The following is a 27,608-nucleotide window of genomic DNA, read 5'->3' as shown; positions in this document are numbered from 1 at the left end:
GCAGCTTGATTTTTCTAAAGTGTCGGCAGCCTCTGCAAGATGCGTGTTATACCTGTCCTTTCCCACCATGAATCCCAACCCATCTGACAGCCAAACTTCATCAAATGGCTTCATGGGATGCAGGTGTTCAGCTTTGAAATTTCCATCCATAACAAATGACCGGGTGTATTTCCACCTTGGAGTTGTTATTATCGCTGAGGTGACTTCGGTATCGAGGAAGACTCACTCATCAAGTGATTCATCCCCTGAGAAGGACACATTAATCCCAGGCTGAGGACATGCCGGGCAAAATAATGCGAGATCTCCTGCATTCGGGCTGTCGGAACAATGGCCGAAGCCATGCCATTTCATCGTCTTCAACTGCCTCCACTGTCGGGCGACTCTCATGAGCTCTCGGTATCGGTCCTTGCCCCATGCCTTGTCAATATAATGTCCTTTAGATGAGAGAGACATGGCATTACCGGTACAAGGTGTGGAAACATCCTCGAGGTCATTCGCCGGAGCTTGCTGTAATAGTTCATCGCCGAGGTCCCACATTCAAGGTTGTCCATAGAAAATCATCGAGAACCCTGAAGGTGAATAAAGTCTTCGGCTTGTTAAATGAAGCGGGGAAAAATCCATGTCGAAACATTTGAAGGTCTGGACTCATGGCATTTGGACAATCGCAGCATCGAACCCGGAGGCGATGAACTCCGGACTTGTCAATGATGACCATGGTGTTTTCCTTCGGCTGGAACTCGGGTCCCGACACAGATGGTAGATCTTCAGGCTCAAGCTGGTCTTCCGGTTCGTCTTCTTCGAACAAGTCCCACCTATCCGTAAGTACCGGACATTGTTTGCCCTCATGACCGAGGTGTATGACGAGTCCGACGTGAGCGAGACAACTTTGCTCAAAGAATTGACCATTCCATTGACTGATCCAATGGAAGGGATTGCAAAGATGTTGACTTCTGCAACAGCCAGTGCAATAGAGTGGCTCCCCAAGACAATCTTGACATTTGTAGACCCCATCCTGGTCGCAGACGACGCATCTCCTATCTTCTGGTGGAGCTTCTCGATCCAGGAGGTGATGCAGATATGATTTCTGCCTTGGCAGCCATTGCCTGAGGTAGTCATTCTGACTCTGGATTTGTTATACTTAGCTATCATTTGAATTGCAATGCAACATTTTACATGAACTTGCCATGGTTTTTGGGAGTTGCAAAGGCTCAAATGAGCCTTGGTCTTGCTCGTAAGTATTGTCAGGAATGTCTTCCCAAAGAGGTGGTGCCTCAACAGGCCGAAGTGTTGGTGATTCTGGGGGAGAGCTAGGCATGGACCTGTATGCACGTCTTTTTGTGCTTGCAAGTGGGACCTTGACCCAAATTTTCCTACCTCTGCTTCCCCTTGCTTCTACCCTGTGGGATCTTTGCAGTGGGGTGCATCTACCTATCTTCATGTTATTTTCTAAGGCTGCAAGCAAAGCACGAGCTCAGGAATGCGAATAAATTGTTATTGCAATGTGATCTTATGCGGGCTTGATGCGTCATTACAAATTCATTTCCAATAATGGAATTGCGTCCACTATGGGTCGATTAACCAACTGTTAGGCTTTGCTCAAAGTTGAACTTGTCACCGTTATTACTTCCACCTTGCCATCCTCAGCCCTTTCTGCAATCTCATTCACAATGGCAAGATCAGGTCATTCCACTCAGTTGACTTCCACTTCTGGAAGACATAGGGCGCGTCAACCACAGACACAGAAGCTCACGGATAACGAAATTTCGGAGTTGAAGAACTACCTTCCTGAGTGGACTTCGGCGAAAAGGATTGAGAAGAGGGCAGTTTTCACTGCCATAGCTAGGGCTGCCAGGCTATTTGCTCCCAAGGTCGACCAAGCACAATGGAAGAAGAGGAAGCAGGTGATTCATCCTTGCTTCATTCAAAACTAAAATTTTAACATCTTATTCTTCCATGAACTCTCAGATGTACAAGACATGGTTGTTCAACAACCAGAAAAAGAAGGAGAGGAAGGACATGATAAAGTATGGGAGGAAATGGACTCCTAGGCAGGTGATCTACCAGCAGAAACGGGAGGAGGTGCTGAAGAGGATTGAGGACGAGTCCGGGGCAAAGCCAGGAGGTCCCGGTATGTTCAAGCATTATCAGGCGGCTGTAAAAAGAGTCATGGCTGAATTGTCCGATGATGAGTTGGAGAAGGCGAAAGACACGGCTGAAGAATGGTCCAGCAACTTTCCTCCTCCCGAGATACAAGCACAAGTGGCTCGTAAGAAGGGACCGGCGTATATGGAGCACTTTTCGAAGGAGATGTGGAGGCAATGCGGGATGAGAGTGTTTGTGATGTCGGCATGGAAGAATGAACAGGGAGAGGTGCTGTTCGGGATGTAGTCATTTTGTCATTGCAGATTGTCGCAGATCTTCGATCTCAATACATTTCATGCAGGCACGATGATAACGAGGCATTAGGAGATGGGAAAGTTTCATGAAGGACGAAGGACTGGGAGGACATCAAGCCAGTTTGGCAGGAGTACGCGCAGGAACAATTCGGTGAAGTGTTTGATCTCTGGCTACTGGAATGAATTAGTTGATCTTTGTCATGATAGGTGCTGGGGCACGAAGATGGTGGGCGACAGGTGAATGGAGGTCGAAAGAGAATCAGGAAGCCTGCTTTCGAACTCGAAAATTGATGGGATGGGATGCCGGTGCTTCCTGACATCACCGAGACGAAAACTCGAGGAGAAGAAAGCCATCATCAGAGCATTTCTCACATCGCACTATTGTGAGTCCGTCATCCGCAACACCCGAACATTTGTTGAATGCATTTATACAGGTATCTGTTCTGGGATTGTCAAGGCAGTTGTGCCATGGAGCGCCATCGTACAAAGTCAGGATGACTTTGTGGCAAGAACATCTTCCGGCGGATGTGGACTTGAAGGAGCCTTCGAAGTTGCAACATTGGGACATGACCGCCTTACTGAATTTCTGGTATGCTCGGCAGGAGAAAGGCAAAGGTCCAACATTCCTGGTCAAAGCATGGAGGAACAGAGATGGGGACATGGTAGCCTCGGTTGTATCCGGAAATTCACCTTCTCATCGGACTCGTAATGCCAGATGAGTATGATCCGAAGGCCTCGGAATTCATCGACCGAAACTGACAGTGATCCCGAGGCCAATCACGAGAGGGATCCAGAGAGCAATCCCGAGGACAACACTCATCACATGGAGGATGATGCTGATGATGACACAGAGGAAGGTAGATCCCCGCAAAAGAGACCCAGAACAGAGCCTGGTCCTTCGACAGGCACATGAAGGGACAGCGGTCCCACATGCAATTCCAAAGCCTCGCCTGGTCAATGCAGGAAGACTGGTGCACTGCTGACATGCGAATGGGGCGACCTCCTGACTGGGCTGACTGCGAGAGTCCACTCGCAATGTTCAGGAGGATGGTGCAACCGAACGAGTCAATAGGTCGCCGGCCGCCGAAGAACATGCGGGGAAGGAAAGCGGTGATTGAGCCATCGGCGAGGACAACCCGGAGTAAGTCAACACAGCAGCCATTGGACACAAGCACTCGAGTGACGAGAGCAAGGGGAAAGAAGTAATGGGCTGATACTACACTGCCTGCCATTACCTGCTTGTATTTACATGTCAATGTGTAACTTTCATATATCAGACCTAATATAATATGCAGAGTCCCCACTAGTGAATATCGATTATTGAGTCCCGACTATTGAGTCCCGACTATTGAGTCCCGACTATTGAGTCCAGACTATTGAGTCCCGACTATTGAGTCACAAACATTGAATCCCGACTATCGAACCTCGAGTCCCGAACCCCGAGATTCGTCAAAACACTGAGTCCCGACTATTGAGCGTCGAGTCACGAGCACCGAACATTGAGTCCCCGAAAATCGAGTCCCGAGTGTTGAGTCCCATTATCAAATCCCGACCATCGTGTATTGAGTCCCGTTCGACACCCAGGGACATGTATTGAAAAATTCGGTAGTGTACATGATGTGGGGATGTCAATGAAAATTCACATGTTGCAATGCAGTAATTTACATGGTCAGTTTGTTCTTCAAGTGTTCAATCATGGAATCTACTACCTTGAGCATTTCAATGCTCATCTGTTCAACTCTTTGCAACCTCTGCAGTCTGCATCAGCTTTTTTCAGTTTGTCAGATGTTTCTGCCCAAGCAGTTTGGAATGGACGCTTGGCCTCGATTAGTTGTTGGATGGAAGGTCAGGAAGACCTCCAGTACGGCGTTTGTAATCATGGAGTCGATCTTGGGACGGATTGGTCTTCCAGAAAGATTAGCTCAAAGGATAAATGCTCTGCTTTCAGATACTCACATTCTGGGTGTTGGTATTTTCCGAAAGGATGGAGCTCCCGGACCATCAACCGTACATCCTCAATATTGAGCTCCGGCTGGTCTCCAGGGAGTTCGGTAGATGATTTGTCGGCTTGGGAGATAAGATCAGTCTCCATAATGGTCTAGAATGAATGGACCCACATGAAATAGACACCTCTGAGGTAGCCGGAGCAAAAAGTGGGAGGATCAGCAGAGTCCAGCAACTCATCAACATCAATGACATCATCCTCAGGCCCAAGGTACAAGTCTGGATCAATGAGACAGCTGGCATCATCAGCTTGACCCGGATGTGATTGATCTTCAAGGGTGAAGTTAGCATGCATGGTGATCCCAGGTCATCAGTAATGTATAGTCATACTGGGTATTGCAGCTGACGCATCCGGGGGTCCGGATGACATAGAATCATATTCTATGTCATCATCCGGCCCGAGGTATAAGTCATCTAAGTCATCTAAGGGATACCCGGTGAATAGATAAGGCATGATAAGAATACAACATACCTAGTGATGCCCGGCCCATAGATAGTCATCCACATCCATAGAATTATAGTCGGTCACCAGTGGGGTCATTAAATCTAATGGCTGGATGGGCACTCATGTGTGGAGATTGGTGGACTGATTGACTGATGATCTAAAGTTTTGAAACTTCATCTTTCTGATAACTGATTTCAATCTGATTTCAAGATCTTTAAATCTCTCAACCCACTCATCATGTCCACTCCAGTTGACAACTCTTTGACCCATCTCAAGGCATCCACTGCCCAGATCATGGCCATCATCAGTGCCACCCGGCAGATTCCCCCGGGTCCCAGCCACTCGGCTTTGGGAAAACAGGTTGCTACACTTGTGGTATGTATTTTGTTTGGGTGCTTTTTCTTCTCTAACATCTTGGTAGTCTGATGTAGCCAAGGAGTATGGGTCCGGGGATGGTCCTATTCCCGGCCGCATCATTTCATGCTCCAAAGAGCTCCAGCGCATTCGGAACATGGTTCCCAAGGTCTGGCCAGACTGGCACTCCATCGGGTATGACGATCCTCGCATTCTTAGGCACACCTGGTACACCCCCAAGGTCCTCACCTGGAACGCCTTAGGCGACCAGACCTTCGATCTCCCAACTCTGTCCCCCCATCCACAGGTCCGATTCCTGTCAATCTTCCCTCCCCAGCCATCCCTGCCGGCAATGTCGCCGGCCCTTCCACCAACCCCACCACCGAGTCCCGGGACAAGGGGAAAGGTAAGGCTGTCTTCGCTGACCCAGACCCCGAGGCAGAAGGGAGTAAGAAGAGGAAGTCCCCCTTGATTTCTGGACTCTCCTCCCAACCCCCGAAATCTGCGATGAAGAGTCACAAGCGTCAGAGGTCTGCTTGCGTTGTGAAGTCCAAGGCCATCGTGGAGTCGGAAGATGATGAAGACTCGGTTATGCAGGTATGTCGTCTTGTTCATTTTTTCATTGTCTCTCATTTTCGTGTAGCCACCTTTGGGTGGAGTGCTGGAGGTCGTCCTTCCCCGGCTCTCCACAATTGTCGCAAGGACACCTGATTCGCCCTCGCTCGCCCCGGTACCCAAGAAGAAGCCCTTTGGCCCTGCCACAGTAAGTGTCATTTATGTGTCCGGGACTCGGGTGTGTGCTTACATTATACCAGGTGATTGCCGGCAGTCACACAGCAGTTGTGGAGCCCTCCCAGCCCACTCCCAAACCTCCGGTGCAGGCACCCCCAGTCATCCCTGCAGTTGACATTCTCATTCCCGGACCGGTGAGTACTTTGAAATATCTCAAGTGTCCATACACTAATACAACCAACAGAACAACCCATGCTATGCTTGCCACAAGCACAACTGGCCTTGCGCAACTCGGCCGGACAAGAGGACCGGGGCTCCATGTATGTCGTGCGTCTACTGCACAACAAAGAAGATCAAGTGCACCCCCCGCGACTTATGGGATCCCCACCTCCTTGTGATCGTTCTTCCTCTACTACCCGGAAGACGAGGTCCAGAACACCATCCAGGGCTTCCTCCAAGACTCCCTCCAAGGCTCCCCCCGCATCCCAAACTCCCGCCCCCTCCAAAGCTTCCCCTGCCTCCCAGTCCAGGGCCCGAACTCGCAGTCAGTCTCATGGCCGGGCCGGAACTTCTGGTGTCACTGCTGTGACCACTCCAAGACCCAGACACGTGGTCGCAGCAAGACTATCACTGCCGTCAAGGCACCTGCACCTGCACCTGCACCTGCACCCAGCTCGTAAGTCACCCGAGTTTTTCATCACCGTCTGACCTTCATTTTCCCTTGTAGCCCTTCCGTCTTCCAGGTCGGCAGTCCCTGCTGCAGCACTTGGGGTGCCCATGCCAGATCTCCATGCCATGTCCATTGCGATTCGAGATGGCGCAGCTCGAATCGCTCTTCTCGAGGCTCGTGTGGCAGAGCAGGATGGTAAGAGTTGACACCCTGCAACGCCTTCATGAAGGCCTTAGGCGCAAAATCATCGACCAGCACCCCTCATTCCCACTTCCCAACACTCCTGCCCCTGCAACATCCTTGTTGCTTGATCAATCCGGCCCCCGCACCATGTCACCCCAGAAATCCGCACTCCCTCCTCTGATTGATCTCAGTATGGAAAACAATGGCTTCCCACACCCGCAGCCCCGACATTCCCAGATGCCTCTGCCATTGAGGGTCTCCTGTTCGTAACTACAACCAAGTTGTTCATCCAGAGGATCCAGATGCATCCGGTGAAAATTGTGGGACCCAGGTGATCCAAGCAACCTTGTCCCAGAATATGACTCTTCCAGCAACATGGATGTTGAGGTGGAGGTGAAGGTTGAAGAGTCTTCTGTGGAGGTTGACATGGCTACATAATTGCATAGTGATAGATGATATACAAGTTTTCAATGAATGTAACCTCTGCCAGTCCATTGATTGAGTCACTGAGTTCCGAGTCCCAAGACCCGAGACCCAGAATTCGGCACTCGGGACTTGAGACGACAGATTTGAAACTTGAGACTTGAAACTCGAAAGCACTCGAATCTCGGGTCTCGGTACTCGGTATTCGGTACTCGACACAATGCTCGAAACTCATAAAACTGTTTCAAATCACTGAGTACTGACTACCGAGTGCCGAGACCCGAGATTTGGTACTCGGGACTCAGTACTCGACACGATGCTCGAAACTCATAAAACTGTTTCGAATCACTGAGTACTGACTACTGAGTACCGAGTACCGAATCTCGGGTCTCGGTACTCGGTATTCAGTACTCGACACGATGCTCGAAACTTGTAAAAACTGTTTCGAATCACCGAGTACTGACTACCGAGTACCGAGTACTGAATCTCGGGTCTCGGCACTTGGTAGTCAGTACTCGGTGATTCGAAACAGTTTTACAAGTTTCGAGCATCGTGTCGAGTACTGAATACCGAGTACCGAGACCCGAGATTCGGTACTCGGTACTTGGTATTTGGTAGTCAGTACTTTCGAGTTTCGAATTTTGAGTTTTGTTTCCAATCTTTCGTCTCGCGTGCCGAGTGCCGAATTCTGGGTGTCGGTACTCGGTTCTCGGTACTCGGTACTCGGTACTCGGTGTGATTCGAGTTTCGAGACTGTGTGACTCGTGATTTACAAATCGACATTTGAAACTTTGTGATTTCTGAGAACAATGTGTATTATCTTATGTATTTCTGTACTCATTTCACCGACTACCGAGTGCCAAATCTCGGGTCTCGGGTCTCAGTATTTCAAGACACAAAAATGTATATCATCTTAAATTTGAATTTCTTAACTCGAGACTCGAAACTCGTAAAATGTACAATACCTAGGCCTATCTGTCTATATGATACGTATCTGGGCCCACCCGTCTATCTAATAAATAATTCCACCTCACCCTTGGCCCACCCGTCTATCTAATATTACCCGACGTCGGCCCCACCCATCTATGTAGAATTCCCCACGTCGGCCCACCCGTCTATCTAATATGACCCCCACGTCGGCCCACCCGTCTATGTAATAAATAATGCCCCTCACCCTCGGCCCACCCGTCTATCTATTATTACCCCATGTCGGCCAACCCGTCTATGTAATAAATAATTCCCCCTCACCCTCGGCCCCACCCGTCTATCTATTATTACCCCACATCGGCCCACCCGTCTATCTAATAAATAAACTCACCTCACCCTCACCCTCAGCCCACCCGTCTATCTAATATTACCCCACATAGCCACCGTCTATGTAATAATAATTCCCCTCACCCTCGGCCCCACCCGTCTATCTGATATTACCCCACGTTCGGCCCCACCCGTCTATCTAATAAATATTTCACCGCTCCCTCGGCCCATCCGTCTACAAAATAATACTAATACGTCGGCCCACACGTCTATATAATACTATTTGCTATACATCTCTCCTCAGGACTATAATATATGTCAATCCTACTCTACATATTACCCACATGGGCCCAACCCATCTCCATAATAATATTTCTCCCGGCCCATTTTGCTATCGTCGATGATATATATAACATCAGCATAGATGGGCCCACCCGTCTCCATCGGAAATAATATGCCTCCCGGCCCACCTGTCAACATCGGGAATATACATAACATCGGCCCATAATCCGCTGGCCCGTATTACACGGGATATTATGTAGGTCGGGTGACCTGTATAATATGGGATTTGTCACTGAAGGGGCTCGAGTCTATGCGCCACATCTTTGCCATTCTGTTCCCGCACATGCACCGATGGCGTTCACTGGAGGTTATCAGCGACACATTGAAGCTGCTTTGCACTGCACTTCAAGTTCTCAGTGCGTGCACCCCGACTCCAAGCGATTCAGGAGGTCCAAGCCCTGACTTTATTCTCGGTTCACGAGCTCCACGCCTCGAATTCATCAAGCTCAAGTGATCCAATGACTATTACAGAGCCCATCTTAAAGATTTCGCTCCGCCTATGGAGCTCAATAGCATCCCATTTGCTGCTTTGATTGGGAGGCCCGATCAAAATGTCCATGAACAAGACCCAAGATGGCATGTCTGATCAAGATCTCCCTGCGCAAATCCCTGCGTCATGTCACCCCCTCCCGAAACTGTGTCACGTCCATCTCTTCGGTGTTCCGTTGAACTGGACAGGTTTCCTTCACGTTCTTGGTGTCGATCACCAGATTCAGTCATTGGAGCTTTCGCATCACGACGAAGGCGACAGACCAACATTTGATCAATTTTCAGCAATGATCAAAGGGTGTGTCCTCTGCTGCTGCGAAAACTTGTCGTTAGAAATTTTGGGCCGATCCTTACGCGACCATTCCATAATTGCTGTGTCATGTCACTTCCGATGCTTGAAGAGCTCCACTTGGGGTATACCGAGACGGATTTTCGCTGGACGCACTATTCAGTCGCCTTGATGCCCCAAACCTTGTGGCACTTTCCATCGAGGACGTGAATCCCACCGTCCCACAAGAACGTCCTATTTTCGGACTCGGCATAAACACTGAATATCTCCTGAGCTACTGTGCAACTGGCTTCAGCAAGCACCCGTCAGCCGTCACCAGAACTAGCATGCCGTTTCCAAACCTTCGGTGATTGTCGCTCCACAGGGTTCATGCAACCGTGACTGCATTCAGTCTCTTCATGTCTGCTTTCCCTCAACTGCATCATCTGTCGCTACTCTGCACACCAAACGCGCTGGCAGCTCTGTTGCTGGATGCGGACTGCCCTGCCCTCGCGTCCATCCTCGTCTGCCCTGTTACGCAACCAGAGGTTCTGAAGTTGAAGCAACTTAAGAACATAGGCCGTGTATTGGAGGGAGACGCTGAAGAGTTAAGTCCTACCATATCTCCCAAAACAATAGATTCAGGTCCCTACTCTTTTTGGGCTAGGATGTGATCAGGAGTGAGCGGGCAATGATTTATCACGGCGCGCCATGGACTATTGATGCACGACAGCATGTAGTACATCCCGCAGCGTGTATGCTAATACAAATTGTTCTACTTCGACTACTTGATACTCTTTCATCGTGACTGACGGACACAATGGTATGCACCGTTTCACTCATGAGTACTTAATGCGTGCAGCTGCTCAATAGCACAAACCGTTGAGCTACTTGGACACTTTGATTAAGGCACCTTTAAGTTGTCTGCGACCGTTTTTCGACTTCCTACCATTCATCATCATAATCCACGGGCAACGATTGTGAGTACATTGTCATGGCATATGCACCGTCGATTCTTGAATGGATCGAGTTGCAGCTGGTTCAGTTGGCTACATTCGATGTGCTCGGCGGTATGTATGCTGTCATTGTCATCATCCCGATGTCCCGCATGCGTCATGATTTCGTCTCAGTCGATCACATTGTATTCATTTGTTCCAATGTACAACTAGAAATTATAACTCTCTGTTTCCGGTCAGAACCAGTCTGGTGCACAGGAAGTCTTACACATCTCTTGTCCCTCACAAAGGGTCACTATTCAGCTCCACAAGCACTTGTACGTCATCTGCAACAAAACTGCGTATAGCTTGGATAAGATCCATGGCAGTGCTGCTCGAGTGGCCTTGCATGCTAACACACTTTATTTGAGGAAAGGCTCTGATCCAGGTCGCAGATAATGCCTGCAACCACAATGAGCATCGAAACATGTCATTAAATGAATGCTCACCAGTGAATCCTCTCTCAAAGTGGCACCCGACGCGGGAAAGTAACACAATCCCAAGTGTATGACAGGGACCGTACAACAAGTGTCCGGGTGACTCATCATTTTCGACCGAGGATGATTTTGCACGGGCAAGTCAAGTGCGAGATATCCGATACTATCGCAATACTCAATACATCGCAGAATGGCGGTCATGTAATTGGAAGATGCATCATCGGATTGCAATGAAATTGCAAGGGACTGGAGGGAGGGTGGTTTACGGTGGTTGTGGAGGACTGCGAGTACATGAGACAAAGGTCCATCGAGCACAGACATAGAAAGGATGGTAGGAGCGGCGACCCGAGTGGTCCTCCAAGATACATCAGGTCGCGGAATAATAATCAGATCATTCATGTCAGGATGGCGAGCCAGAAATTGAATCAGCGTGGACGGTGCACAATCAGCATCGACCCGTAGTTCGACAAGTGTCGCAGGAGCTTATCCCACTGCGCAGAACTGAGACCCACACGGCCCAATCGAAGCTTCTCCAAAGAGGATGAATGAATGGTCTGCATCGTGAAAGGAAGGAGCTCAGGAGAAAAGAACACCCAAGATGATGCCTCGAAGCATTTCAGGCGGTTCAAACCTGGGTGCACCTTAATTTTGGCGAGCCCAAAGACGGATGGCGAGCACATGTAGTCGGAGAATCCCATGCATGTGAGCTCTTCGCAGCCGGAGGCACAGATATTCTCGAGGAACGCGATTATCTGTGGAAAAACGGGGGAGGCGAGAATGTTGAAACTCCAGAAAAGCGTGATGTATCGTAGGGATTTGCGGGGGATGGATTGCAGGAAATGTGAAAATGCAGAGAGCTGTGCGGGTCGCACATCAACTTCATCCAGCACAGCATCATGCGTGGTGGACGAAAAGTATCTGTCCTTCTCCAAGTCATTAACACATCAAAGTTGGGTGAGTTTACGTGGAGGTTAAACATATCCTGCGGGGAAGTTGGAAAATTCCTGATGGCGAAGAAGAGAGGACCAGCGATCTCTCTCAGCACAGAGGAAACTTGGGTAAGGGAGTGAAGATCTCCTACTCCTAGTGGACTGGCAATGATAATGAGAATTTCCACGGGTAGTGATAAAATGGAAGTCCTGGCATTGGACGGCTCGTGAGATTTCGCGCGTTTGATCATAAAGGGACACAGTTGAGTGTCCGCTTTATGCTTCAGGAAAACGTCAGACTACCCTCGGATGAGTGGAGATCGGTCGCGAAAAAGCATACCACCTCCCTATACAAGCGCTTTGCAGTAGGGCTGAGGTCCATGTTGCAATGAATTAGTTTCATGGGCTACAATTTCGTTAGGATTGATGGGTCAACATTTGAAATAGGAATTTACCATAGCGAGAAGGTGACGCATGCCATCTTCGGGGAATGATTCAAGTATTCGTTGCTTCCGAGGGATCGCCAAGTCAGAGAATTCCATTTTGCGCTTGATTATGATTGGGATGAATCTACGTCAATCAGTTAACATGGTCAAAAGACACACAGCTACCTTGTCCGGTTGCTCGTTGCATCCAGATGGCAGAGTCCACGACATGTGTGCCTTCCTTTCTGGGGCGGGCAGCATCCTCCTGAAAGCGTGCTGGAGGGACATCATCCTGTGAAACAAAAGTTGATATAAGAAGTTGGTTTGTGCATGAAGAGTCTGACCATCAAAAGGAAAATAGCAATTTTGCACCGCCAGCGGAGGCAGGGGAATGCGTTGATGACGTGGAGTCACACGACTGAACCAAGAAATTATTAGGTGACAGCGAACGAAAGGCAACAGACATACATGGTGGACATCTGCTAAGAAATGTTGTTGACCGGAGATATAAGCTATTGAGTTTCCCATCATAGAAATGCTTGAAGATTTGAACTCGACGAACCACAAAGGCATTCACTTTGACTCGCTCAAAGTAATTGCTCACATCCAGGGGGAACAAAAAATTACTTGATCCAATCAGAAGACAAGACTTCTGCACCGATATTGGATATGAACCAGGACATGAGCATTGACGAGGGAAACAAGCTTAAGCCACCGAGTAAATTTTCGGACGCCCTAATCGCCCGTTAGCACAAGCGCTCAGCGGTACATACCACTAAGTCGGAAAAGGAGGCCAAGGCCATCGCTGTCAATAGATGGCTAGTGGTGAAGGCCGCAGGCTCAACAACAGAACGGTACAATGTTTGATCGACGTGGGTGTAATAGACATAACCTAGCGGTCTAATTGCTGGTGACTGTTTTTGTGACCATTTGGTCGCCCGCTCATGTCCAACTTGCGGGGTAGATGAAATAATCCTCATTGTTTGAACTGAACTGAGTTCACCCGCATGATAATGCAAAAGAGGAAAAAAAAATTGTTTGGCCGGGTCGGTGGGGGGTAATTGTATCTGCCGAACCTTCTTTGTGAGAATAAAATTAAGACAATAATGTGTGTGGTTGCGTGATCATGGCGTTCAGTGGTCCAGTATTTGCATTTCAGCTATGTAACTTACCTCCAATGCATCGGCATCTGCATCATCCATGATATTCGTTATGTCTCCTGCCACCACGGGACATTTTGGATCTCCAAATGACACAGAAAAGCGCTCTCTCATTTCCCGATCCTCAAGCACGACTTGGATACGGGGCGACCGCTACTAGTAGTAGTACGTACATGATGAATCATAAAATAGAGGAAAAACAGTCTTGATCTTGATCGTTTTAAACGTACCCAACTGTCGTTTAATGGTGAGTCTCGATGGCGTGCAACAGCTCACAAATTGTGTCACTTTCGACTCCTAAGATGCGCACATATGCACTCGGCCCTGTAGTATTCAAACAATTCAAGTATGTATCAGCCTGAGTATCATGTACAAAACTTACATTGAGTATTCGAGTTGTTCCGAGGAATCGGCTGAAGGCAAAGACTCCGAGTCAGGGTGCTGCTATTGAGGAAACTTAGGTGTTTAGGCCCAGAGCTCGAGTGGGTTACTAGCTAGCTGTGGCGTCGTTGTACCAGAGGAACATGACGGTAAGGGAGCAAGAGAGGTGTTGATGACATGAAGACAGAATTTAGACTTGCAAAGCTTTTGTTACTTCATGCACTACACATGCAAGCAGCAGATGCGGCAAATGTAAATGTTGCGGAATCCATGCAGTTGCGAAATAAGTGCAAGGAGTGCAAAAGTTTGCGCAAAGTGCATGCGTTTGCACGCATTGCACTCACAAGAAAATACTCAAGTAGCTTAGATGGACACCGGGTTTCATTTGGCGTATGTTTTTGGGCAGTGTTACAAAGTATTACAACTTTTGGTTTTCATCCCTATATACTCGACTTGAGCTTGAATTCAAAGTTCAAACACGCAAGTAGGTTTGCATTAATCAACACAAGCAAATACGCCAGGATGGTGCTCGAGGTCCGATTTCTATATAAGGCCATATTTGCTCAAGATTTGAGCACGAGTGTCCGGCTTTCCATATTGCTCTGGGGGCAATGGTCTGTACTGTTGCCTACTGACCGTTCACATCATCCACATCATTCACATCGTCTCTGCTGGCTGCTGGAATCAATAGTTACCACTGGGAACAATTGTTTGTACTGTTGTTCTACTAGTAGTGTTTCCAAAGGATTTGGAGTCTGGGACCAGCATAAATTGTAATTCACGATCACTCACTTCTCAAATTCATGGCCCTCAACAACCTCGAGCGCTTCTCGCACTGATCAATAGTTTGTACTGTTGGTTGAATCCGCTTCCCTTGAAGCTGCGAAGACCATCTGACACACACATCTCGCTCATCGCCCGCCCCTTGCCAACGGCCCCTACCTGCCATGTCCAACAAACAACTCCACATTTTCGTACATGATTCTGGGAAAGTTTTTACCTCTCTCACAGCACGCTCACTTCCCGCAACAATTCCTGATAAGTCCAGCCCCGATGAGGAGGGCGACATGAAGATGTTAACCACCCAATGGGCGTATGAGATGCACCCGTGGTATCCTCTTGTCCCATCCCAACTTGTCTTCGACGGACCTATATTCAGCTGCCTCAATCACTCCTTCTACTCATTGCATACAGAACTTTTATCGAACAAATGCTATAGAATTCGTCCGGAAATTGGTCTGGCATGGGAAAACTTGAAGAAGCAATTGCTTTGGTGTCAGAAGCATTTAGGCCATGGCATAGACGTTCCTTGGGCAAAGATGGCAAGGCCACCCAGCGAATTTGGGTACTCGTGATCGCAAGTTGACGCGAAGATGGCCAAGAAGGTGGCCCTCAGATCACACGACGCGTTTTTAGGTACGGACTCGGTCGTCTGTACTTGTTGTATATTGACTCGTCATACTGTTAGACATAGCGGCTGTCTGCACATACTATATCATGCATCATCAATGTCAGAACTCAGACTGGGCTGCTATCTTAACCACAGATCCGCATCATCCAATACCGTCCGAATGGGTGGCAGAACTCACTCGCACATTTGTCGGAGATCTCACAGACACTGTACCACGCACTGGTGTGATTATCGACAGTGCTCAGGGTCCCAGGAATTGGGAGCATGACATGCACATGTTTGAAGAATACAATGTTCCAATTTGGGTCAACTGGCCCCTCGACTTTAAATCCCCCTTCGACAAGCGACTGGATCAATATCGTCCCTCCCAGGAAGATGTCGGTGCATCATGGGCCGAGTCCCTATGGGGTGTTGAGTTTAGCAATGGATGGGGCACCGAGTCTGCAAAAGGATGGGGTGCTGAGTCTACAAGTGGATGGGGCGCTGGGTCCGCAAATGGATGGGATGCTGGGTCCGCAAATGGATGGGACGCTGGGTCCACAAACGGATGGGGCGCTCAACCTGCCCACGATTCATGGGGCGTTAAGCCCACCAATGACTCAGGCGCTCAGTCCGCCAATGATTCATGGGGCCCCACGTCCAACAATCCATGGAGCTCAACCAAGCAACAGATTCCCCACCAGCCAGAGGTATCCGGCGATCAAACATCCAAACTCGATCTCTCCAGCTTTCCCCTTCCCAACAAAGGCAGTGGCCAGAAGCACGGCGAAGATTGGAAGGCCTTTTTTGCATGCAGGCTAGCGCACAACGAGAAGAAGGAGGAGCGGGAGACACCCTCTGCACGACAGGCACATCAGGGCCATGAACGTTCGGCGGCGAGTCACAGCCTTCCCAGGAAGTCCAGCAAAGCTTGGTGTTTGAATGGCAACCCCAGGACGATTACAACGGCTTCCTGCTCCGCATGCATATCACAAAGGCTCAGATAGAGGACGTCTGGGGAGACTACAACAACACCACCAGGGTGTTTGACTCCTTTTCAAACCAGTGGGACTTGTGTCTGGCCATCGATCCAAACAGCATTCCAGATGGTGACGATCGAGAGGACTACGACGACATCATCCCTCCAATGCTTCTCACTGTTGCTCCCCCGCCCCCACCACCGTCATACTCGAGCTTCTTGAATGACATTTGTAGTTACTTCGGCAGTCATGAAGTCGCCTCCTCTGCACAGTATGATCGCATTGAAACCTTTGTCTCCGTCCTGCGTTACCATCTAGGGTATCGACTCGACGCACCTACATCTGCTCCTCGGCACGGTTCCACCATGTTTGAAGAATGGATTCACAAGACGCAATGGGTCCACGTGTGCAATCTCGTCGGCGATCTAGGCCAAGATTTGACGGTCTCAGAGGAACGGCAAGGCGTCATCAAGTCCTTCCTGGGATATCTAGTGACCTTGCCAGAATTCAAGTTGTCCGATATACAGCCCGACCTTTGGGATTTAGGACCACATCCTTCCTTGCCGGTCTCGAATTCTAACATACAAGTCTCCTGCACTCTGCTTTCTCAGCAGCAATTTTACATCATCGAGCCGCTTCGGACTCAAAGTCTCACCGTCTGGAAGCTTGCGGTCCCTGAGGCCACCACGGCTGTGATGTGCCTTCGGCATGACTGGGGTTCAGATGTCAGGCGCATTGCGTTTTGCCTCATCGAAAGAGGGATGGCGTTCAAGACCCTCCAGAAGATGACCGTGGCACCTCACTTCAGGCGCCCTTTCTCCGAACTTCGCGTGTGTACTTGCCTGTATGCAAGCAACCCCACTTCAAAGCCATCTTTGCAGATTACGTGGTATACGAGCAGCGCCGCCACGAGTTTATGAATCAGCCACACGCGAGGGCTGCGCTGCTTCATGGCAGACTTGTCTGGCGGCTGGCTCTGCACAGTCTCGGCATTGATCACCTACCTTCGGTAGTCGACGGCATCTCACAGGAAGCAGTCCCATTTGGCCTCATGCTGTGTAGCGACGATCAAACTTACTTTGACGATGCATTGCTTGAGGAAGAAGTTGAGTTTATCTGTGGAACGTATTACGTGGATAAAAGTAAGTTTGTTCTGGCCAACGCGACCTCAGCAGTGCTCATGTTTGATTATCCAGACGATGGAAGTGTAGAGAAAGTCTCTTGGTGGCCCAGACCGCAGGCCTGGGCTGCGTCCGGCTTGAACATCGGTTTTTGGTCTGCTCGATGCGAAAAGTGGTTTCAAACACGCCTCGAACATATTCGCCAAGGTGTTTCACATTTCCACGATTCAGCTCCCAACGACGCTAATGGGCCGTTGTCCGCCACTCAATGGAAGCGGTTGCTCAAATTCAATAACGGCACCCCGAAGATGATGAAGAACATGGATGTGGCATGTTATGAATTCCTGTTGAACAAGGCGCCTGGTAAGAGCACCTCGTTAACCAACCTCCTTCATGCTCCCGCTAACGTCTTGCATTAGTTTGGACGGACTCAGATGTGTAGCTGTATCTGTTATCTCATGTTTGTTTTTTTGGCTACGTACATGTACATAGTGTTTTCTACATGTCCCAAAATATATACCAAAGTGTCATCGAAGTGCGCATTGAGTGGGCGACCACATGATCCAGGTGACAAACAAATAATCACAAATGATCACATTTAGGTCATTGGCATACTAGTGGACCCGTGACATTCAAGTTGCATTTGTGCGGTTCAACGGTTTGTACCATTGAGCTGCACGCCCTGCACTGCCTCCTTTTACAACTTAGCTGTATGCACAGCTGAGCTGCACTTACTACTTATACTGACTCGGATATTACCTCTTCAACGCTCCTTCTCGCTCTTGCTTGACATTCAAGTTGCATTTGTGCAGTTCAACGGTTCTTACCATTGAGCTGCACGCCCTGCACCGCCTCTTTTTACAACTTAGCTGTATGTACAGCTGAGCTGCACTTACTACTTAGACCGACTCGGATATTACCTCTTCAAGGCTCCTTCTCACTCTTGCTCAGTTACCACTCACCCTCAAATAGACCCTCACGCACTCACGCTCTTAACCTCCCTCATTCCAAAGGAGGGGCTTTTTGCATATTAGTTCGCATTCGACTTGGTGGAGATGTTCGGGAATTTCTGCAGGGGGTGAAAGCCGATCAACCCGAGGGCAAGGAGGACTTGTGCATTGTTCTCTGACTCTTCGGGGAATTGTATTCGTGGAGCAACGGCAGGCGGCGACTTGTCTGGCAAAGATCCTTTCGTGCATACCGGAGCTTTGAGGCAGTATTCGATGTGCGAAGCCTGCTGGGAATGGTGGTGGACATGGGCACCATGGTAGGCATGCAGCTACCGTCAGTGCGAAGCGGATGGGTCTCGCATATATTAACAGGATGTTGTGAAGTCCTTCCGTGATGGTACTTTGAACTTGCGTGCATTGATTTCTCCATGTCCGTCCGTCAACATGCTAATCTAAGGGCATGCATCACAGTTGTCGCATCGTCAGTCGCTGACTCAGAGGAAGGTCTTGACTTTCCCGTAAGCATCTTCATTTTGTTGTCATGCGCCAGCTGATCTTCTCTCAGGCTTTTGACCTCATTGTTCGTTTCAATCTGTTGACCTTGAATACCTCTCGACTCTTTAGGATGCTCCACTCCCTCAACCGTACACCAGACATCCCCCATGCGCTCCGCCACAGACTCCTTCGCACCTCGTGATTTATTCTCTATCCCCTTACTCTATCCTTGCCCGTTGGCGTTTGGCGCTAGAGGCAGGAGGTTAATCGTAGAGAATGTGAACAAGTCTTACTGATGTTACCTTTCAATGCAGCAGTGTACACTATGTCTATATCATACTACTCTACATCACGGCTTACAGCCACTCCTCTAATCGACTGAAAATTTTCGCGCCAGATAATGAGTTCAGGCGGTGAGCAGGCTATGATTGAGTGATGAGCAGGCGACGGGTGGGCGATGATTGGGCAATTGATTTTGTCAACAAACATAACTTGAGGTTTTGTCATCACATTTCGTCACCAGCGTAAACTTCAAATTTACAGGGGTGTCTAATTGTCAGGCAACACTTGATATATTGGGAAGCATATTGTCCTCGTCCTGAATTTCAAGTTTTGTCCGAAGTTTTACGTGATAATTAAACTTCAAATTTGACCATGCGCAGAAAACCAGATTATATTTCTTGTTGTTATTGACGTATAATTGGCGAGAATATGGTTGTGGATGCTTGATATTTTGGATGTCGTCCAAAACACTAACAAAATTTGAAGTTATGTCCCCATCTTTATGTCAGTTTAAGTTTTAAATATTTTCTTTGCATTTCGTACTACATAAAAACGTCTCCTAAATATTGATAACCCCGATGTGTTAGCTCGTTCTCTCGCTAGGTACTACCAATATAGTAAATATTGTCTCGTAACACTACTGAGCTCGTTCTCTCGCTAGTAAATACGGACCATCCTTCCCCAGCGCCTCCCTCAAAGCTTTATATTTTGCCTCCGGCGGCGCGTAGTTGATAAGTGTTCCCCCGCAGCACAAGGGTCGTCACAAGCGAGGGCAATGCACCATAAATATTAGGTCAGCTTCAATAATGACTAGGTCAAAGGTCCATCCGCGAGGAATAAGCTATATGCTCGAGCAGAAAGGCAATTCGACATGTTGGCTATGCGCTCTGAGGCAGTAGTCTTTCGAAACGTAGTGTTTCTCACCATTATAAACAGTTTGGCCGTATCATGAAATATGTGTACCCACACCGTGTCGGCAAGTACGATAGCCATCGGAATGTCGTACAGATGAGTTTCATGACCGTCACTGGTCCGTCAGCTAAGTTATCTCATCGTGGCGATAAATAGCATTCAGAGTGAAGCGCACCTCAGGGGCCAATAAACAACATGGATTACTACCATGATGATGAATATCAAATGAAGACCCAAGGAGCGTCTTCAATGAGTAGAACGCGGGCTATGTATTCAGTCGTTAGGAACCCATCACAAAAGAAAAACGCGCCTCCGCAACCCCCCTAACAGAACAGACAGCTACGTACTGTTAATTTCCTGGAACGTCCACTCTGTTGGGAACGACGCGCATCAAAGAGAGACAGGCATTCTGTGTGAGAGCTCTTCTGCGCTGTCACTGAGCCTGATTTAGTCCATGTATGTAGGTGAGAGGTCAAACGTAGAAAGATGGCGAAATACACCGAGAAGGTGTGAAGATGCTGCTAGTAAGCACTGCAAAAATACAATTATCAGTGCAAATAATTGATCTTGTCATTGTGGTCCTTTGGACCTTGGAGAGCACGGGCATCAAGAGTCAAGATGCACCCTCTTTATACTGGCATATAGCGAGTCGTAAGGTGAGGGATCACGAGACCTAAGATCTGAAAGTTTGTTTGAAAGTTGTAATACTCGCTTGATGTCTTGGTAAGGCCGATGATCAAGTGCATGCATTCTGTGATTGATAACACAACATTCCTGAACACTGCAATGACATGTCAATAATTAAATGTAGGCTTACACAGTCTTGGCTGTAGTGAAAGTTCATCAATGTTAGTAGATAATGCGATGACGATATCGCACGCTTATGTGGTGGAGAATTGTAATAAGAATGGACATGGGAATATTATTAGCGAAGAAGAATTGAAACCAGTTGAGCTAGAGGTTGGCTGAGAAACTGAGATGAGGAAGGGACAAAGCGCTGTAAGCAAGGCTGTAACAGCTTTGAAAGATATGTTTTAAATAAAACCCGTCTCGACAGACTGAAACTCCTCCATTAGCTTAAGCGGATTTGAGACGCGAGAAGAGAGAGATTTGGTTGCCTCTTGTGGACAGACAGATCTTGGAAATCGACGAGATGAAGAGATGATATTTGCAGTAAGCTATGTGCATTTGGGGCAAGTTACATGGTAACGTGTTGGAGAAACTGCTCAACACGAGAAATAATGATATTGATGCGGCAATCTAGGATAGATGGGCCGGGCCCGGCCGGTGACTAGCGTTCAGGGTAGAAACTGCACTATCCCCATTGGATGAAAGGGAATATATCCTGAAAGCTTGGGAGACAACTTACAAGAGTCGGACACACGTACACAGTGCTGTCGAGAAGGCGGTTGTGACTCGTAGGGAGCATTCTTGCTGGAACGGTGATGGAGTGTAGAGGCGAACTACCTTGGGCGTCTATGTAACCGAAGTAGGTTAGCTTGGCGAAGCAGCATAAAAACGCACAACACACGCATCTATGCAGCTTAGAGAAAGACACCCACAATCCTTCGACCGTGCTCAACAACATCAACCTCCAGTAAAATGCTCAATCGCCTACAACAACTCCTTGGACTAGTTGGGAGAGCTCCGGGAACAAGCACAGACACGGTTGCAGTCACGGTGTTCCCCGATAAGCGACGAATAGTTACGGCCTCGAACGACAACTCGCTTTGTCTTCGGGACTTGAAGACAGGTGTTGTGTTGAAAAAGATGGAGGGGCATAACAATCGGGTGTCTGCGTTGGCGGTATCACGAGATGGTCAAATCATAGCAAGCGGTGATGAAAATGGAGAAATCATTGCCTGGCACGGTGAAACTGGTGAAACTCTCACCCAACCCATTAAAGCCAACTCTGCTCGAATCAAGTCGCTGGATTTTTGTCCAGATGGTACGGTGCTGGCCATTGGTGGACCCGACTTAAATGTGGAGCTTTGGTGCACCAAAACGTGGCAGGTGCAAGGAGAACCAATCCTGTGTGGGAATGTGATCCGCTGCGTTCGATATTCGCCTTCTGGTGGCCTTCTTGCCATTGCAACCGACGGCAATATCCAAATTTATAATCCAGGCACAAGGAAAGAAGTCGCATCTTTTGAGGCTCACACTGGAATCAACTTGTCACTCGCGTGGACGCCCGATGGCGCACGCCTTCTCTCAGGAGGCAATGATGAAGATCCTACCATACGGGAGTGGGATCCATTGACCTGGCAGCAGGTCGGTCATCCCTGGAAAGGCCATACTGGCTATATCAATGCCATCGCCATTCATCCCGCTGGCACCCTCATCGCTTCTGCATCTCAAGGCAACGATGTTCATCTCTGGCGGCTCTCAGATCGACGAACCATCGCCATCTTTCAGCACTCATCCATTCCAATATGTATCACGTTCTCTGTGAACGGCAAAACACATCCTCAGCGGAGGTGTTGATAACAGGCCTGAGATCTCAGAGTGGGCAGTACCCAGGGACGCTAATTCAAAGGCGAGCCGCGAGTTTCCATTCTTGACTCATGTACCATAATTCGAGCATCCTTCATGCAGATGCTCGCTATCACGACAGCTCGTGATGCATGTGTAAACGGAGACCTGTCTACCGCTGAAGAGTCACTCACCCAAGAGATCGACACCGACGCCGAGGACTATACTTCATATGCCCATCGCTCGTTCGTTATGGCCCGAAAGCACGCCTTGGACCACGCCCTTGAGGATGCAATCAAGGTGCGTTATACCGACTCATCATGGCCCCCTTACAAAAAGGCTAACTTTCATCTGTGACATAGTCCATCAGTATTCGGCCCTCATTGACAGGCTACATCTCGAAAGGCATTGCCCTCTGCGGAAAAGGCCTTGTCCGGGAGGCAAGGACATCATTCGATGTCGCATCCATGTTCACGAATCAAGATTCAGCCACCAATCATTTTCTTCTCTTGATCAAGGTGCGTCAAATTTGTCTCACTTGCTCTCTGCTTCATTCCGTATTTCAGGCCATCGCCCTCTTCAACGCAGATCAGCATGAGGAAGCAATGTTACTCGTCAGCGAACTCGCTGCCCGCTTGTCCGAATGCCGATGCTCTCGGCTGTCGTGTCGTGGAAGTAAGTATTATGCCGCCACACTCGGTCATCATAACTGATCGTTGTCGCTCGCACATTAGACATATCTACGCGTTCAACTCGGAATCAATGCCTTCGATGGCGCGCGCCATGACGAAGCCGCTGATCACTTCACAGCCGCTGTCAACGATAGTGCTCTCTCATCTAAATTCATCCATGAAATATACGAGGAATTGACCGTGGTGCGTCAAGATGAGGCATATATAACGCCCTTCATAACTGAGTTCCTCGTCCAGCTCTTCGGCTGGGATCTCGAGTCCTTGTTGCTCACTACACACCAGAAACGGTGCCAGGCTTTCCTTTCGGCAGGTAAATTCGATGAAGCCCTCGAAGCACACAAATACATGATGGATACCATCAACGAAACTGCGAAGGCCAGCTGCCTCGATTGGTCCAACGGCAAGTTCTCGGTGACGTCACCCGAGGTTACCGTACTCACCCCATTTCACTTAGAATTCAAGGAGAAATGTAGCGCGCTCGCTGCGCACAATGACCGTATTCTTGGTGTATGTACCTCCTTCCTCAACCCTTTCGCTAGTGACCTGTACGCAGGCGGAGATTCCGGGGCAAGAGCGAGATGGCTATGATGCAGGACCCAATTTTCTTCCACGGAATGCATCACGTACGTGCAACAGCGTACCCTTCTTCTTTTCTCTTTGACATCGTTCATTACAGTATTCTCAAATTTCCCGCCCACGACCTCAACAGCGCCCTAGGCGCCTCGAGAGACTCAGGTTTGCTATGACAAGAACCCCTCGTTCAGCTCCTCCACCTGTACCACCTACCGTTGCACCACCGGTCACCGCCGCTGCCACCTTCAAAACTCAACTACGATACCTATTCACTCGGCCACCCCATCATGCAATGCCGCCCGTCGTCGAAGTTCCTTTTGCAAAGGGTAAAGAGGTGCGTCTGGTCGATTTTTATCACCACGTCTCGGGTGTCTGATGCGTGATCTACAGCGTAATGCTGCTGCAGATGCTCCTGGCAAAGACCCGGACATCGTAGATTACGAATATCAAGATCTCGATACTACTCAACCGGACCCTAGTACACAACAGCAACAGCAAGCAGTAGCAGTACATATAGACTCTGGCGAACACGGAGGCAGAAATTCGTGTATCTGCTGCTAGCGGGTTTTGTGGGTGTCCCTCCGATATTTCAATTCTAGTATTACTCGTATTGTAACATGCCATATAGCAATCCCACATCTAGGACTTCATTCAGCCGCTGTATCAGGCGATATCAGACTAGTCCAATTTGCTCTCAATCATGGCCAACCCGTAAACTCTGTTTTAGACGGCGTTCTACCTTTACACGCTGCTTGTGCAGGTGATAATGATCTCGTAGTCAATCTTCTCATCAAAAACAGAGCAGACGTCAATGCATCAAGGTAAGTCTTCATAACCCATAATTCTGATCGTATATGAATACTTTCCAGACTTCCCCGCAGGTCCTCTGACTGCAGTTGTGACTCTGCCGCTCCTATAGTTGGTACTTCTGGTGCAACCCCACTTCACTTCGCTGCTGCAAATGATCATACAAGCGTCGTTCGCACCCTTCTTATCCATGGCACCCATTCTGATCGTCCAGATAAGCACGGCATCACCCCTGAGATCATTGCCCGTCAGAATGACTGGATTGAGTACGCTGATATCCTCGGATGCGAGATTCTTGCTCGCGCTCGCGGTGATAATACACCTGATAGCGACAGTCATTCCTCTAGTTGAGCACGTTGAATCTTCCCAAAAAAGAAGCTTCATTTCAAACACACCATCGACCGCGCTCGCACCGCACTCAAGTCCGCAAGCGCCGCTCTTGATATCGATCAAAACCACCCTTTGTGTACTCCGGCTCCCCTGAATAAGATATCTTTCAACCTCAAAAGCATTGTGCGATCAGCAGTGGTTCTGTCCTCGTCAGAACCAATGACGCCTGTTGCATGCCCTGGATCCTGCGCCCTGTTCGTTTTTATCACCAGGGCTATGCATATTCAGCTTACTTCATGGAGGCTGACCAAATAAAGGTGTTTGTGATATGGTCAGACAGTGTGCTTGGGGGCGATCTTTAGACGCGTAGTGGCCCGAATATTCGTTCTTTACTTGTGACTTTTACAAGCACGACTTATTCCTGTATGCCTCATTCGACGTAGTGCAGCATGTTTGTAACTGAAAATGAAAGCAACACGACATAGAATCACACATGAAAATTTGGCGTCGTCCTACATACGAGAACATAGAATTCTGATCCCGTCCTCATGCATCAAGTGTCATCCACAGTGGTGATAGTACAGCGTGTTGAGAACAAATCGAGAATCATTTGCGGCAAGTTAATTTACGGGGTCGATCACACAGCACGCAGTACCTGGCACACGGTAATTGGGGCATTTGGTAAAAGAAGTGGAATACAATTTACTAGTCCAGTTACAGGGAGTATTACGACATGGTACATAGCGTTCCCAAACACCCGGGGGTGACAGTCGTTCAATAATTGAACGCATAGCTTTGGCTGTGGTGAGAGCTCACCGAGGTTAGGAACATCGACGACCGTGTTGTACTACTAGTGCATGATTCCAATGGGAGGGGATTGGCGAATGAGTTAACTAAAACCAGTTTGGCCGAAAGTTGAGGACTGATATGAGCAATGAGCGGAAGACCGTAAACAAGGCTGTAAACACCTTTAGGAAAGATGTTCGCAGAAGTGTTGAATAGAACGCGCATGTGAAGGAGTGGGTGCTAGACACGAGAAAGAATTACGTTCATATGGCCATCCGGGATAAATAGTGTTCGAGCGCCTGCACTATCACGATCTAATGTGGGGGGATATATTCTAGAAGCTATGGAGATGCGCCAGGAAAGTACACTGTCGAGGAAGGCGGTTATGACTTGTAGGGAGCATGCTTACTGGAATGGTGATGGCGAACTACCCCCGTATCTTGGGCGTCTATAGGTAGGTGAGCGTGGTGAAGCAGCATAAAAGCGCACAATGCACGCACTTCTGTAACTTAGAAAGACGCCCACAATTCCTCGACCGTGCTCAATACCATCAAGCTCTTGTAAGATGTCACAGCTCATTCCAAGCACCACACCCCTTCGAGTTTTTGAAGATCATGAGCAGGGCGTAACTGCAGTCGTAGTTTTCCCCGATAGGCGACGAATGGTTACAACCTCGAACGACAAGACGCTTCGTCTTTGGGACTTGGAGACAGGTGTTGTGTTGAAGAAGATGGAGGGGCATCACAATTGGGTGCGGGCACTGGCGAAATCACGAGATGGTCAAATGATAGCAAGCGGTGATGAAAAAGGAGAGCTCATCGCCTGGCACGGTGAAACTGGAGAATCTCTGACCCAATGCCCACTCCAATGAAATCACCTCGCTGGATTTTTTCCCGGACGGTATGGTGCTGGTCACTGGTTCATGGGACAAAACGGTGAAGTTTTGGTGTACCAAAACGTGGCAGACACAAGGAGAACCAATCAAGTGTGGTACTGTCGACTGCGTTCGATATTCGCCTTCTGGTGAACTTCTGGCCGTGGCAACACTCGACAATATCGAAATTTATAATCCAGGCACAAGGGAACGCGTCGCATCTTTCATTGGTCACACATCACCCACCTTCTCACTCGCGTGGACGCCCGATGGCACACGCCTTCTTTCAGCAGGCCATCCATACGATTCTACTATACGAGAGTGGGATTCATTGACCTAGCAGCAAGTCGGCCATCCCTACGAAGGCCATACTGGCAGTATCAAAGCCATTGCCATCCATCCCGCTGGTACCCTCGCCGCTTCCGTGTCTGATGACAACCATGTCCGTCTCTGGCGGCTCTCAGATCGACGAAACATCGCCATCTTCCAGCACTCATCCAACCAGACATGTATCACATTCTCTGTGGACGGCAAGCACATCCTCAGCGGAGGTGAAGATCATAAGATCTCAGAGTGGGAAATACCCAGCAACGCTAATTCGAAGGCAAGTTTCCATTCTTGACTCCCATAACATAATTCGAGCATCCGTCGTGCAGATCTTGGCTATCGCGACAGCCCGCGGTGCATTTGTAACCGGAGACCTGTCTACCGCTGAAGGGTTACTCACGCAAGAGATCCACACAGACGCTAACGACTATACTTCATATGCGCATCGCTCATTTTTCATGGCCCGAAAACACGCCTGGAACCATGCCCTTGAGGATGCAATCAAGGTGGGTTATGCTGACCTATCCTGGACCTGGCCTCCTTACAAAATGCCTAATTTTCATCCATGACACAGTCCATCAGCATTCAGCCCTGATTGACAGGCTACATTTCCAAAGGCGTCGCCCTCTGCGGAAAAGACCACGTCCGGGAGGCAAGAACAGCATTTGACGTCGCATCCATGTTCACGAATCAAGATTCGAACACCAACCATTTTCTTCTCTTGATCAAG

General features: G+C 48.8%; 7 protein-coding genes across 7 annotated transcripts; 5 read left to right on the top strand and 2 right to left on the bottom strand.

Annotated features, from left to right (window-relative positions):
- Positions 1-517: 517 nt before the first annotated feature.
- DFJ58DRAFT_663816 (uncharacterized protein) lies at positions 518-1,003 on the bottom strand (the record flags this gene model as incomplete). Its single annotated transcript, XM_041382399.1, has 1 exon — positions 518-1,003. A coding segment is annotated over one exon (486 nt), but the record flags the coding sequence as incomplete, so codon positions are not given.
- Positions 1,004-1,965: 962 nt separating this feature from the next.
- On the top strand, positions 1,966-2,388 carry DFJ58DRAFT_663832 (uncharacterized protein; the record flags this gene model as incomplete). Its single annotated transcript, XM_041382400.1, has 1 exon — positions 1,966-2,388. The coding sequence occupies one exon, from the start codon at positions 1,966-1,968 to the stop codon at positions 2,386-2,388; it is 423 nt and encodes a 140-aa protein (XP_041241440.1).
- A 6,966-nt stretch (positions 2,389-9,354) lies between these two features.
- DFJ58DRAFT_730565 (uncharacterized protein) lies at positions 9,355-10,234 on the top strand (the record flags this gene model as incomplete). The annotated part of the gene is made up of 3 exons (XM_041385916.1): positions 9,355-9,590; positions 9,694-9,885; positions 9,946-10,234. The coding sequence occupies 3 exons, from the start codon at positions 9,355-9,357 to the stop codon at positions 10,232-10,234; spliced, it is 717 nt and encodes a 238-aa protein (XP_041241439.1).
- A 1,183-nt stretch (positions 10,235-11,417) lies between these two features.
- On the bottom strand, positions 11,418-14,066 carry DFJ58DRAFT_843501 (uncharacterized protein; the record flags this gene model as incomplete). Its single annotated transcript, XM_041392984.1, has 12 exons — positions 11,418-11,915; positions 11,957-12,202; positions 12,262-12,327; positions 12,377-12,491; positions 12,523-12,638; positions 12,815-12,858; positions 13,120-13,165; positions 13,519-13,659; positions 13,737-13,759; positions 13,783-13,830; positions 13,889-13,919; positions 14,022-14,066. 12 exons carry the CDS (start codon positions 14,064-14,066, stop codon positions 11,418-11,420), a joined length of 1,419 nt encoding a protein of 472 aa, XP_041241438.1.
- Positions 14,067-17,107: 3,041 nt separating this feature from the next.
- Positions 17,108-17,797, top strand: DFJ58DRAFT_663790 (uncharacterized protein; the record flags this gene model as incomplete). The annotated part of the gene is made up of 2 exons (XM_041382398.1): positions 17,108-17,399; positions 17,454-17,797. Coding segments are annotated over 2 exons (636 nt in total), but the record flags the coding sequence as incomplete, so codon positions are not given.
- A 959-nt stretch (positions 17,798-18,756) lies between these two features.
- DFJ58DRAFT_730562 (uncharacterized protein) lies at positions 18,757-19,090 on the top strand (the record flags this gene model as incomplete). The annotated part of the gene is made up of 3 exons (XM_041385915.1): positions 18,757-18,846; positions 18,894-18,908; positions 18,953-19,090. 3 exons carry the CDS (start codon positions 18,757-18,759, stop codon positions 19,088-19,090), a joined length of 243 nt encoding a protein of 80 aa, XP_041241436.1.
- Positions 19,091-24,438: 5,348 nt separating this feature from the next.
- Positions 24,439-24,912, top strand: DFJ58DRAFT_663775 (ankyrin repeat-containing domain protein; the record flags this gene model as incomplete). Its single annotated transcript, XM_041382395.1, has 2 exons — positions 24,439-24,575; positions 24,624-24,912. Coding segments are annotated over 2 exons (426 nt in total), but the record flags the coding sequence as incomplete, so codon positions are not given.
- Between the last annotated feature and the right edge of the window lie 2,696 nt (positions 24,913-27,608).

The sequence above is a fragment of the Suillus subalutaceus genome (genome assembly GCF_016647625.1).
Source record: "Suillus subalutaceus strain FC151 chromosome Unknown DFJ58scaffold_90, whole genome shotgun sequence".
Taxonomy (NCBI): domain Eukaryota; kingdom Fungi; phylum Basidiomycota; class Agaricomycetes; order Boletales; family Suillaceae; genus Suillus; species Suillus subalutaceus.
Note: the sequence above shows the minus strand (reverse complement) of the source record. Positions and strands in the feature narration are given on the sequence as shown.